The sequence below is a fragment of the Gavialis gangeticus genome, unplaced genomic scaffold, assembly GCF_001723915.1.
Source record: "Gavialis gangeticus isolate Ggan-Ray unplaced genomic scaffold, GavGan_comp1, whole genome shotgun sequence".
NCBI classification, from domain to species: domain Eukaryota; kingdom Metazoa; phylum Chordata; order Crocodylia; family Gavialidae; genus Gavialis; species Gavialis gangeticus.
Window position 1 is genome coordinate 6,779,896 of NW_017729025.1, and position 14,176 is coordinate 6,794,071.

Here is a 14,176-nt window from a genome sequence, read left to right on the forward strand (position 1 = left end):
TTTAACCCAGAGATGTGAACACTGAGTGGGGATTTGAGGACGGTCTTCAAATACAAAGAAGGGTCATTCTAAAGAAGATGGTGATGAACTGGGTTTTTTCTTTAGCCACGGGGGGACAGGACAAGAAGTGATAGGCTTAAAATCTGCCGTGCTGCAATTTAACTTGGATGTTATGAAGAGCCGTCTCAAGTAGCAGTTTAGGACTGTGACAGATTATGTAGGGGGGGGTGAAGTCTGCAACCTTGGGGGTTTTGAGGTGCAGCTTAAGTGAGTGTCTGTCTGGGATGGTTTAGGCAAGAGTCAGGGGGTTGAACCAGGCAACCTGCTATGGTCTCTTCCAGCCCTACTTTTCTACATGCCCCAAGAATAAAGCTGACTGCTCACCTTGTAATCTTCTGCTGTATATCTCCACAATCCTAAAAAGAAGGAAAGTCAAAAGGCTGTTAGAGCACTTCCTAAGTGAAAACACAGACACTCACCAAGTACCAGTTACCAAGGTAGACACCAGCCTCTTGGCCAGTCCCAGTGTCAGTGGGAGAGGAAACATCCTTCTGGCAGCCTGTCCCGCTGAAATTACAGGGCTGGTTAGGGCAGCTGGCCCATAAGTAACACCCTTTGAGATCTCTCTCAGTTGCCCATGGCTTGGTGTTGGATTGTGCTTATGAAGGGCCCAAGCTGTGGCTCCCAAGATCTGCAGCACCCTGATCTCCTTCAGGCACCTTGCACCCTCTGAATACGGCCTCCCAGTGCTCTTCCTGGGAGCTATGGTGACATGGCTTCCCAACTGGGCCTGGTCCTAGCTCAGTAGAAGGTAGAAATGTGGGAGCATCTAGGATTTTGAAATGGAGCATGTGGATGATGTCCTGCATCAACGCAACCCACATTCTTCTTCAGTTCAAGAGAAACTACACGTCTTACTAGTATGCTAGGGGCCTAGCTTTAGGTTATTCCGTTTCAGATCAATGCAAAAACCAATATAAGAGTTCCAGTGTGCACTCATTTGCTAGATTATGTATTAGAGTTAACAAAAAACCCGCAACAAACTAGGCAAAAAATAGACAAGAGAGCCATTACGTCCTCTAGTCATTGTAGTTAAATGTATGGTCTCCTACTCAGATTTGTACAACGAAACCGAGTCTTTTTGAGTGCAATGACAGTGCCTCCAATTCGTCACTGTCAGTCATTTCTGCACCTGAGTTAATGTCACCATACCTGAGTTATGGTTTTTAGGCACAGCTAAAGATAGGGTGACCATACAGCCCAGTTTAGCCAGGGTCGTCTTGGATTTTGGCCAGCTGGTGAGAATTAAAATGAATATCCAGGAAACAAAGAGATGCAGGGTGCAGTCTGGCGGGGAGGCGAAGCACCGTGGAGCAGCATGGTGCACCGGGTGGGTGGGCAGACAGGTGCTGCTCCCTGCCCACCCGCCTGCCTGGCTTGCCATGCCACCCTGCCTGCAGCAGTGCCTCTGACTTGGGGGGGGTGCGACAGGGACCACTTGTTCTCACCCAAATGATGTGCTCTCTAAGAGCAGTGAGAGACTGTCACTAATGTTCACATTGGGGGGGGAGGAAAAAAAGGCACAAATGCTACAGGGATCATTTTAACACCACTTTGGAAATAAAATACAACTTTAACCCACTCCTGTTGTCACATAGACGATTTGGGGGTAACACAGAGAGTTACAGAGTTGTTATTTATGTAAATCAAGGGTGTTTTAGACAACAAACAGACCACCCAAGGATGCTGCTATAAAAGCCTCCTATGTTGTCCTTGTTAAATCTGGACAGAAGCCAGACGTTTCTAGGCAAATACTAGCTGGGGGCACTAGTGACGAGACTGTGCTAAGAACAATGCTCTCTTGCTTTCCGAGTTAAATGATTATTCTCAAAAGTGACTCTAGGGGAGATAAATTAGGTACATTACCAACAAAGCAGCACCAATGTTGGTAAGAAATATTTTGTACAAATTATTAAAAAAAAATGTTGACGCTTTTCTAGATTTAAATTCAAGAGGATCTGCAAGCATATTTCTGCATGTAAAAGGTATTATTTGTGCCAGGTTACAAATGCATGCTCTAAAAACACAGAGAAATGTGCGTGTTTACTAAATACGGGTTATCCTTGACTACACAAACTCAACATATTAGAATAATCCTATTAGGAGAGATTATACCTAAGGTACCAACAGCCTCACAAATCTTTGTTTGAATCACAGGTTGCATTAAATAGGGCAAGGAAGGCATGTATTTTTTTAGCAAACAGTCAAAAACAGACCATTCTTTAACCCAATCAGGACAATGAATATTTTGTTGTTCAAGAACCTGATCCTTTGCCACTGAAGCAGATGGGAATTTTACCATTGACTTTCAAAAAGGGCAGGATCAAACCCCCAAATGGGGAATCCCCCGCCCCAGAAAAGTACTGGGCACTCCACGGTGTGTTTCTATAATTATAGGTAGAAAGAAAATTACATGCTTTTAACAACACGTTGCCAACTGTAGAAGAATCATTTAAGAGCAGTGATAATTTCGAGTCCTTTTGTACCTTTGCAGTTTGAAGACAAGTGCAGAGACATGTATACACAAATCAATTGATTTATACTTTGAATCTGACCCTGAACAAGGTCAGAAAAGGTAAAACATTAAGGACAAAGCCAGGGCAGTGGTTCTCAAGTTTTTTTTAGACTCGAGGCACCCCTTGATACATTTGAGGCACTGCTCAAGACTGAAGGCACCCCTCAGAAAAATGCCAGCTCCTAGTTTTCACTTATTTTTTATACCATAGAAAAAAATAATAGCGCAAGATCACAACTGGTCAGAATGTTTTTGGCCCTCTGGATTCCTATTTGAAATCTCTGGGTTTATCTTGGCAGGCAAGGTTCTTTGGGTAAATGTGATCTCTTTTATTAGAGCAGCTAAATAGTTGGGAAAAGATGTCTTTTGCAAGCTTTTGGGTACAAACGCCCTTCTTCAGGCATAGGGAGAGTCTGACGGTGTTTTGTGTTCTCCTGTGTGGAACAGAAGCCACCATGCAAAATGTAGGTCTGTGAAAATGCAAAGTGTGTGGCAGTGAGGATCAGAGGGGATGGGAGTGTTGTGTATGGATTTTGCAATATAGAAGTAAGGATATTTTTTTTCCTTTTCAGTACTTAAGAGCGTAATTCGTAACAGGAGACAAGAGGTGTAAGACACGTAGGTGGCAGGGGGGTGATAACTGGGTTTATCTTGTGCATCCTTTTGCATGGCTACCAGTACTACCACTGCACTGCACCCCACAGCAGCTTTGAAAGGATCTCACAGCAGCCCCGAGAATCACTGTGCTAGGGAATCTTTTTACTAGGGCTGTTCACTTTTAGAAACCCGACTCAGAAATAACGTTGTGCAAGCTACCCTTTCAATTCCAGTTATACGACTGTCGGGCAACCTGGATCCCAAGATGCCACCCATCCTATTCAGTGGCAGTAAAAGACAAAACAGACTGTAAAAACTGTAGGCCCACACTTTTCTCCATGTCATAATAATAGTGCTTCCAGTGAAAGAGGCTCAGAGCGGCACCCTCAATTCCCAGGATGCGTGCACATTATAGGGGCAGGGATGAATACAAAGGACCCTTGAAGTTCGGGGCTCAATAGTCTGCCTGATCCCATTAGCCTGGGCAACGTGGTGCTTTCCAAGCTATGATAACTTGTACAGCATCGGGCTGACAGATCATCTCCCTCTAATGTGCAGTTGCTTTAACAAACCTTTCTGGTTCTTCTCGGATCTCTGCAGCTCAGAGCCGGATTCCTTCTCCAAAAGACCACAGGCTGAATTTAAAATGCTGTAGTGGTATTGTCTACCCACTCCCTTCCCACTAAGAAAACCCAGCATGCATGTGGATTTACAGGGCTGACTCTCACTAGCGTTACTGGGAACTACATGTGTACATCCCCTGTATTGGCGAGGGAGTAGACAGACTCCTTCCATTCTTGACTGCGGCTCAAAACTTAATATATGCTTGCTATCGCCTTGCTATCACCCACAAGTCCTTATCTTTGATAAATGTCATTTTTCTGCCAGATTCAGCCCAGCATTTTATCCAAGAGCACATGCTGGGGAAAGCTATTTGTGTGGCAAACAGATTTGTGAAGTGTCCCATAATGACTTTGGTTCCTAAGCTGCACGTCACCAATAAACGCCATCCCTAGGCAGGCTCGCCGCAGGTTTCAGGGAAACAAAATGTCAGATTTAATTGAAGAGTCAATTAACACGGATGAAGAAAAAAAAAGTTTGAGATTCAATTTAACATAATCCAGAGATAGACTGTAATTATGCTCATTTACCATTTACAGGTCTTGAAGGTTTATAACCCAGAGTCCATTTTTATTAGCCAAAATCAGCTAATAAACGTTATTGGTTTTAGTAGCCTGTTTTCCAAACTAGATTCTCAAAATAAGCCCTTGCTCTACCTACTATAAGACCACAGCACATCAGTTTTTTGGGTATATTGCAGGCAGCATTGCAATTTTTTTCCCTCCCCAAGCAGCTTTGAGAGCAACAATATAAGCTTTGATTTTCCAGCAGACTTAATGACAAAAATGGGTTTAAATCCAAACCCAGAACAAAATACTGCCTGCTGTATTTTGGAGGGGGAGAAGATTAGAGAGATTAGCAACAGCCCAGAATCCAATTTGTCATTGTTTTCATTAGATTAGCACTTACCTAGCAAGCTTGCTGAGACCAAGGACTTGTTTGTTGGGAAGATAACCAATATGTACCTGGAAAAAGCAGAGTCAGCCATTAGCAGGGTCAACACACTATTAAGGACACCCGTGAAACGCATGCATAGTGTACAAGATGTGCACTTCCTTCATGTCAAACTTTGAAACAGGAGTGGGTTTAACATCCAGAAGTCTCAGCATGTGGAAAGGAAGTGCTACCATGCAAGTCTAAAAGATGAGAGAGCAGCAAGCAGAGACTGACGGTGCCTGGTGAGTTCAGCGCTCGTGTGTACAGCAGCTGCATTTACTGGAAGAGATCACCACTCTTATGTGTCAGAGGTTATTAGGCTTATTTATCTATTCTCAGGAAGGCTATAACCTACACACAGACCTTAACACTGAGGTGAGATATAGACATTTTTAGGGGAGCATTTATCACTCAGTACAGCAAAGTTCAGCTAGATAAATGCAGCCTCCTTTTAATGCCTACAAAACATTTAAAATACAGAGCCTGTCCTTTTATTTTAGTTGGAAAATTCATCTGGCAAAAAGCCGACAAACTGAAATGCATTTAAAAGGCCAAGGCCTGCAACACTGATGTTACAGAAGATGAGATGAAGCCCATGTCTGTCCTGTTCAGATAGTGCATATCTGAACATTATTTCAGTTTAATGTGTAACTAGAGTATTCTCTGTTTCCAATAAAGACATCCCCAAAATGGTGACAATTTTCAGAGGTTGGCAAAAAGTGCCAATGAGTTGACATGGGTTTACTGTTCTAGCAGACTGCAAACCACCATTTAGTGTCCTTGTACCACCGACTTGATATACAGGCCAAATTACAACAGTGGGAAGGGGTCAGTGTGGGGCTCTCTCTCATTTTGCCAAGAGAACTGATCTTCTGGAAGCCTATTGTGCCATACCTGTGGCTAACGAGACCACTACTGCCCCTAATTACCTGGCTACATTGTTCACTTCTATCACTTTTCTGATGGGTAATCAACCAGCTGACACCTGGAAGACATGAAACATTTCAGAGCAAGTCAGAAGCACAGCTACTTGGAGATAAAGCAACGAGGTTTTGCTGCCCGTGGAAAACAGGTCGGCCGTGAGTTTTTAAACAGCACAGCAAATCCACCATTTGCCGGCAAGCATTGGTAGCATGCTTGATGTACCCAACAGGAGAATGGCTTGCCCAACGATACTTCAAGGCAAACCAAAGCTGTGGGTTGCCTGTTTTAGTGGTAGGACCGAGTCAGTGTTTGCAAAGAGATTTCTCCAAACCACCCAGGCTCAAGCTGCAAAACACAAAAAAGAACGCCATAGAAGTAATAAGGAAGAAGATGACACACGCTGTACAAGAACTACACAACAGGCCATTAAAAAGCCACAAGGCAAAAAGTAGCTTTACTTTCCATGGATAAATATTAGCAAAAGGGCGGGGGGGGAACGAGAGGAGATGACCTTCAACCAGATGTATACATCACTGGCTTCTCTTCAAGTGACTGACTTTTAAGAAAATGGACCATAATTTTTGCACCTTTACCCAAAGTCAGGCCCCCAAAATGAAGCTGTGTGCCTTAAGAGGGAAGCTGATTTTTCTGCCCAGAATCAGAACACCCCGTTTTGATTTCTGTTCCGAAACCAAATGCCCAGGAGCAGCAGCAGCATTGCTGTTCAAGCAGCCAAGGGAGTCCGTTGACTTAATGGCTCTTTTACTTTGCTCCATAGGTGTCGTCTGGCCTTTTTAATAGTCTTGGCATTCCACTAATTAAACTAACCTTCCTTCTAGCAATTCTGCTGTCTGCTAGCAACTCCTGGTCTCTGTCCTCTGATTTCACAGCCTTGCAGGCCTTTTGGCTCTTGTCCTTGCTCTATGCAGCTGTAACTCAAGAAAAATCATATTGTCTTCATTTTGCCTTTCCAAAACCAAGGTGCACATTACATCCCAGGGCACACTGTATGCGAGAAAATACAGTACGTGGGAACGCAAGTGGGCATGGAGAGGATTTTAAAGGACGCGGGAACACCTGCATTTCTACAGCCCACATGCGCAGTGCAAAGAGGCATCGCATTACGGAGTGGGTTCATCTTTCAGTGCTGCAAGGGGGGCAAAATGTGGCAAATCACATGATTAATAACTGATTATTCTGAGGGCCTCAGAAAAAATATTAGCAAATTGAAAACCCTTAAAAGAAGGGTCAAAGGGTATCATCTGGAAGTCAGGCTTTTTGAGCAGCTCAGCTTCCACATACTACCATCAGTCACTTCGGGATGTCTTTGGACCTGCAATTCTGCTGCTATTGTACTTGCCCGTTTAAGACAGTGACACTAATCAGATGCTTGTACAGTTTGTGGGGATTAAGGAGATGAAAATGCACTGCCTGGCTTTTCAATTGTTCAGGCAAACGCAAAGCTCCTGTCCAGGATGACCTGGTATAATATCAAGATGTCTGCCCTAAAGGCTTGGTACTGGTTCATGAAGAAGAGCTTTGATCTAAAATGTCAGAAACTATTAGGTTAATCAGACTGATAAAGGTTGAGCATTATATTTTAAGGGCTTAAATCCACACGCAGCTTGCATTAAGGAGGTTTTCATAATTTGTATTCTGAATATCTACATCACAGCTGTTAGCTGCAGATAGTTATGGCTTTAAGAAAGGCAGCCAGGAAGCACACTTGAAAGATTGGTTTCAGTGCATATTGCAGGGTTTGTTTTGCAAAGAAGATTTACCTTTCCAACAAATGGAACGAGGTGATGTTCACACAGTGAAAACATGTCTATGTCCTTCACAATTACCATCTCATCGTGATCTTCATCGAAGATGGCATCATTCAGAACATCTGAAATTAAAACATTTGCATGAGAAACGTACACACGCAGAATGCGCAATATGCAGGAAATGCCGGTTTTCTTTCCACTTGATTTAGTAAAGAATCTACCCTATCAAATACACAATTGAACATTTGTGTATATTTTAGGGGATTGGAGGCATCTTTAAATGCTAGGTACTAGGGCTGTGCAAAATTTCACTGGCTGTTTCGTTTCAACCAATTTCAAGGTTGAAACAGCAAAATCGAAACAAAAAGCCCTCAAAATAGCCTCAAAACAAAACAAGGCTAGTTGAAATGTTTCAAAAGTCGAAACGTTTCGACCATAGGCTGGGGATGAGAAGTCAGTCCAGCTGGGCTGGCTTCCCACCCCCTGCACAAGATCCGGTAAGGGACAGCGAGTCAGCCCAGCTGGGCTGCTTTCCCAACTCCCACGCTAGATCGTGCCGGGGTGGAAGGCAACCCAGCTGGGCTGCCGTCCGCCCCCAGTGCTATCTAGCACAACGGTCGGGGAAGCAGCCCAACTGGGCAATCTAGCGCTGGGGATGGGAAGTCAGTCCAGCTCGTCTGATTTCCCATCCCCAGCGAAACTTGAAACAGCCTTGAAGCAGCCTTTCTGTTTTGACTGGACGGAATGGAACAGAACAGCTGTTTCGACTCAAAACGAAATTCGAGACGAAACACTGTTCCGTCGAACCATCGAAACTCAAGGTGAAACGGAACAGTGCCGTTTCACACAGCCCTACTAGGTACAGACAGTCAAAAAGACCAAGGTGGAATCGATCCAATCTTCACAGGTTTGTCTAAACTGTGTAGATTGGACCAATAATGACCAGAACTCACATCTGCTCTTCAGTCGTGAAAGGCAGGCAAATGCCTGCACTGGCTCAGGCCAGAAAGTGGGGGGCACCGCTCAAGCACGCCTCCCAGTTGGTCAGCCATTGCCGAGTGGGAACCACCCCTGACTGGCTGCCTGGAACATGCCTCCAACCCCCTGTTGTCTTGACGTAGGGAGGGGAGGAGCCCTTGTCACAGTGCCAGCTCCCCTGAGTGGGGTGTCTGCCCATGCTGAGGAGCCCCATGCCTCCAGGGGTATCCCCCAGCCCAGCCAAGGCTCCCCCTGAACCCTGCTCCACCCAGAGGCATAGAGGAGCAAAGGCTAACCCACCCAACCTGTGAGGTGGGGGTTAGTGGGGAGCTACACAGCATGCTGGGATGCTGCAGGAGTGAGAGGTAACTTGAACCCTGAGCAGATCAGAGACAGAAGTTCGATAGACCGGTCTAACCTAAACTGGTTAAATCCAATGCTACATCCATCCAGGTCTATCTTAAACTGAGTTCAGCCATTTTGAAACCAGTCTATGTGACCTCAACTTCTGTTCTGTTCCAGGTTTAGACCAGTTTCTGATCACTTATACTGGTTTACATGTCATTTCTGTCCCTAGCCATAGACAGATGCATATCTCCCATCAGTGATCTCCAGTAACCTTGTTTTTTAAATAATTTTCTAGGCCCAACTGACCTATTTAAACTCTTGGCAATCTACAGACGACATAGACATCTGTTTTGGAGACTGCGTGCTTTGGGCAAGATCCGTGGCTGTCAGACCTCCTGCACCATTCAAGCTGCTTGTATCACATAACTGACATTAAACCAAATTTGTTCATAGGAAAACAAGTGTGGCTCCCCAAGTGTTTCAGAATGGGAAAAGTAGACAGCTAATGAAGTAACTCAGGAAGTAAAGACTCGTTATTGCAAGGCTACTGCTGAAAAAGAAGGCCTGGTTATAAAGGATCTTCATGTTGTACTTGTTCTTCCATGTCCCACATGGCAAAGTCCAGCTGGGCCAGGGTTCAGGCCAGAGGCAAGCCAGCACAAAGGTCCACCCTGTACTTAAAAACTAGTGCCTAACATGGGATAAACACACCCAGGCAAGAGTGATTTAGGCACGTGGTAGCAACCTGACAAGATAATCCCCCTTCCCCATGTTTCACTTTGTGGCTAATGATGGCATAGAGCCTCTCAAACTAGTTCCTGGCTTGATGCAACACCATCCATCTCCAGCACTTGCCTCTTCAAGCTCCCTCAAAGCATGGGACAGAGTCCATCAGCTAATGGAGATACAGCCCATTTTACCTGCACTCCGAACAGAGGTACTTAAAAAAAAAAAGGATGACAGCAAGGAAAGCAGAGGGAAGGAGACTAGTCAGCTCCTCCTGTAGCAAATGGGCGCTGCCCAAGTGCAATGCCTGCAGCCTTCGTGCTGTTCCCAAAGGATGGTATCCAGCTCCTTAGCTTACGTCCGACTGAGGTCAGTCCTGCATCATGCATCACTGAGGATCCCAAGAGGCCAGGCTATATTGAGAGATGTCAGAAGGATGTTAGCCAATGCCCCGAGGTAAGAGACCCAGCCTGCTATTCAGAAAGGGAAGCAGAGATCAGCCCAAGGAGCCGTCTGCTCTGTCTCTGTAACCTCAAACCTGCCACGGCTATGCTAGCAATTCAATGGGGCATCCAGCCAGCCTAATAGGAACAGCTAATGAAAAGGGGCTGCTCGTAGGTTCATACTGGGTATTCTGTGCAGCCTGAAGCAACTACTAGACAGCTCCCGAGTACCATAAAAAGAGCAGGGCGAACAAGAACAAAGGGTGCCGTGCGCCAGCGGTAACTTTGTTAAAAAGGTTCACTCTGGTCCTCGAGTGACTCAGTGGTTAATATACCGGTTCAACAGTTGTGCCCACCACAAAATGTTATACACCTTCCCTCCAACATGCACGTCTACCTAATGGCTGCCATCTGGTGCCGACAGCATATCGCCGTCGCAGAGTGTTTTAATTTCCTGCGTGCTATCAGCAGGATGCAGGTAACCCTGGAAACCAGCATCTGCGACATTCTGCCTTTGATGAGCGCTCGTTACCACAAAGGCCTGGCGATCTCAGCAAGATACAACCTCGGAGCGTCGTCTGGGCCACTCAGCGGACTGGGAATGATGGGTGGGCCCCCAAAAGATGAGGTGGCTTCTTCACACAGGCATCAGAGAGCTGTGCCCCTTGCAGGAGTCAGTCCAAGGGATGAGGAGGAATAGTAGGACGGGGGGAGCAGGAGAGGCACACACTCCTCAGGGCTGATGGGTCCCCATCAGAGGCAAGAACAGCAGCAACCAACTATGTGCCACTAGGGAGGGAGGCAAAAAGTGCCGAGAGCCAGCTTGAGCAGCCTCAGTCCAGAGGAGGCTGCCTATGCACGTGGTCCTATGCGGAAAGGCATCTGCCGAGCTCCATGCAGCTCGCAGCACGTTCCCCTGCCATGTGCCAGAAGAGCCGATGCATTCCCGGGACCTGCAACATCCAAGGACCCAAAGTCCCAGCACAGAGCACTCCCCAGGACAGAGACCGTCCCGAGGAGCCCAGCCAGCGCGTAATTTTTGTAAGAGGGTTTGGATGGGATAGACACTCGAGCCAGCGCAGGGGAGTAGAAGGGACAGAAGACAGGATAGCCCAGAGTGGCATAAGCCGTTGGCACTCCCTCTCTGCCATGCAAACAGCTGCCCGTCTTCTTCCTCACCCCATTCCTTTCTGCCTCGAGTTCACACTCCTCACCCACCCCTTTTCAAGTGCCAAGTAGCTCTGCCCCTGCCGGCCGTCACCAGAACTCGCAGGGCCCTGATGGGCCTTCATACTCCAACAGGACAAGTCTCAGGACCAGCTCACTGAACACCTATGAATCCCAGCAGGGTTCAAGGGTCCCCGCTTTGTCCTAACCCATCAAAGCCTTCATGCCTTTCCCCTTATGCCCTCCATTTCCAGTAACCTCCTTGTCCGTGGTCCAAGCTCCTTCCCTCCCTCCCAGCTGACCCTTGTCGTGCTCCTCTCCAAACCAGCGCTGCAGCCACTGCACCATGTCCAAGCCCCAGAAGAACCGTCTTCTTCTCCCACCTCTGGCCATAAACACAGTAAGGAATTGCCCACGTCTCCAGAGGCTTGGTCTGAAAGGGGTTGAGCCTATTCAGATGGTATCAGGAAGGTCAAGGTCAGCTGGTAACGGGGTCTCTTTCCAAACTGGGAGCTTCCATGAAGGACAACTGCAAGCCAACAGGGACCCTGCTTAATGAACTAGGCAGAACAATGCAGCTTTTTGAGGGGGGAGCTATTTGAGTGACAACGGCTCACTCAAAAATCCCGAACTTTGTCGGGAGAGACCTTTTCGGGACTGATGTCCAGTGCTAGGCACTGTACAGACCAAGAGCTTAGGCAGAGAAGACAAGACGGCGAGCAAGTGGGAAAAGACAAGAGCCGGGAGGGGAAGCAGCACACGTAGGGTCCCACCAGCCAGCCATGGGGCTGGGACCAGGACAGAGGACTAGCAAAAATGTTAACTGGGGAAAAAAAGAAAAAACACCTTTAAGAGCCTGGGAGACAGGGCCAGAAGAATGACCTCAAAACTAGCAAGTGGCTTTCTTCTCAAGCAAGATGCCAGACACGCACCTGAAAGGGAAGCAGGTTAGCTGGAGAGCCTTGTGGCCCCGCCACAGCTCCCCGTGGCAAAGGAGCGCGTGGAGTTAGTGTCACCCAGACCCGTGGTATGAGAGCTGGTGCATCTGGCAGACACCGAGATTAAGTCTTCTTGTTTTTGTGAAGATGCAGAGGTTTTCCTTTGCAAACCCCCCCCTGCTTCCCCCCTTCTCCCGCAGCACCTCCTGCTCTATTGCTTTCAGGAGGTCCCTCGTTAGGAGCACCCTACCCTCCTTTCCTCCACTATTTGTTACAGAAGAGGAATCCACGGATGCTAAGATGACTATAGCAAAGAGACGGAAAAGGGGTTGCTGGACACTCCTGTGACCCGCTGCTCTACTTGTCCCACTTTCCAGATCTGACAAGGCCACAGCTGCACCAGGACCACGTAAGGGATGCTCCTGCAGCAGCACTTGGATAACAGAAAACCATCCCCTCCTAGGTCAGTAAACCAGAAGGAAGTTGATTGCAAAGGAAGCTAAGGAAGTTGAATGCAAAACCTTTCCAGTCCCATCGTGACATTAAAAGGCTCCAATTCAGTTCAAACACGGACACTTTGGGGGCCGGCAGGCAGCAGACACAAGAGGTAGAGCTAGGCATGCGAGTATCTGGTGGTAGATGTCTCTGACCCAGAGCCAAGTGACTGCCATGGAGACTTTAATATGTCATAAAACTAAAGCAGCTGCATTCATTGAGAAACAGCTCCTGGAACACTATGGGCAGAATTTAAATACCTTTATCTACAAAATGACATGGGATGAAAGCAAAACTCAGAATCAGACGAGAACAAGGAACAAGAGAGACCTTTTCGGGATTTTGCGTCACGGGGAAAAAGGACCTGTTGCTATAGAAACTATTTGCATGGCTTTAATGTAGCATGGGAAAGCAAAAGCACCTCTAGCAAGCAGAGGAGATGCAGTGCCTGCCCAGACAGCTGGCTGGTTAGGTCAGGAGAATGAAAGATGAGGCCACTATACAGAACGGCCTCTTAAAACATCCCATTAGATCTGTGATGCTTGAGACACTCGATATATTCGTTTCCTGTGACAGCGCATCAACAGGGGAGGTGTGAGAAATTTATCATTTGCTTTCTCTGACAAATCCTGCCTTCAAAGCAGCCAATAGTTGGGGAAGGTCTTTTTCTTTTCAACCAGTTCTCCCCCACCCCCTTATACACACCCAAGGAGCAAAGTTTCATTTGCTTTCATGATTCCCCTGGGAGTTTGTCTATAAAACAGGTCCAGAGAAGGGCAAGCTCTGATGAGCATACTCAAAAGCATCATTTTAAAGACCAGCAGGAAGATGAATCTCCCCCTCTAGACAGGGGTCCGGACAGATTAACAACTATATGGCTTTTAAATGCATGGGTGGGGACTCGCTGCTGGGGAGCACACATCAGCAAATCCATGGTTTCATCTGTCCACTCCTATCCCACAGTAAGGGGAGCTATAATACACAGCAACTCAACCCCTTCCCCAGGGACAGGAGTGGAGAGCTGAGCCAGGTCCACTGGAACTACAGTACATCCTACCCCATAACATGTCCCTATAAAACAGCCTAATGGTTCATCTATCCATCCCCCACGAGGTCCTGTGGTAGGAACTGGACTGAGAATACTGTTCACATCCAACTAACATCATATGCAATGTGAGAGACCAAGGATTTGAATACCTGCAAAGAGCAAATTGCATTCATCCCCCCTAAAAGCAAGGAAGGTGGCCCCTCTTGGTTGGAAGTGGGGTATCCTGAAGGCCCGGCATGGGGTTAGCTTTGACAACTACTCTTGCAGCAACACAGCTCTGACTGCTGTTGTCCCGCTACTTTACCTGTGGCAGGCCAGGGGGTTATGCCTGGTAGCTGTGCAAGGGATGTGACTGTTGCACGGCGCGATGCCTCTGGAAGGATAATCAAATGCACAAGTGCAACATGGGTGACAACTGGCTGGATGGCAGCTCTGCAAGACTATGGTCTAGGAGTCTCAGGGCATCTGGGTCCATCCCAGATAATGCATGAACACTCGAGTAATTTTTGTAAGAGGGTTTGCATGGGATAGACACTCGAGTCATTTTAGTAATAGGGCTTGCATGGGATGATTTGGATAGGGATGATCTTGCGCCGGGGGGGGGGGGGGGG

General features: G+C 47.0%; 1 protein-coding gene across 1 annotated transcript in view; it reads right to left on the reverse strand.

Annotated features, from left to right (window-relative positions):
• Nucleotides 1-14,176, reverse strand: part of GCH1 (GTP cyclohydrolase 1) — a gene marked incomplete at its 5' end in the record, with an annotated part of 42,290 nt that overhangs the window by 9,682 nt on the left and 18,432 nt on the right. Inside the window, 3 exons of the mRNA XM_019518342.1 lie at nt 385-416; nt 4,703-4,758; nt 7,435-7,544. Coding sequence (XP_019373887.1) covers nt 385-416; nt 4,703-4,758; nt 7,435-7,544 — 198 coding nt within the window. The remainder of the gene's footprint in view (nt 1-384; nt 417-4,702; nt 4,759-7,434; nt 7,545-14,176) is intronic.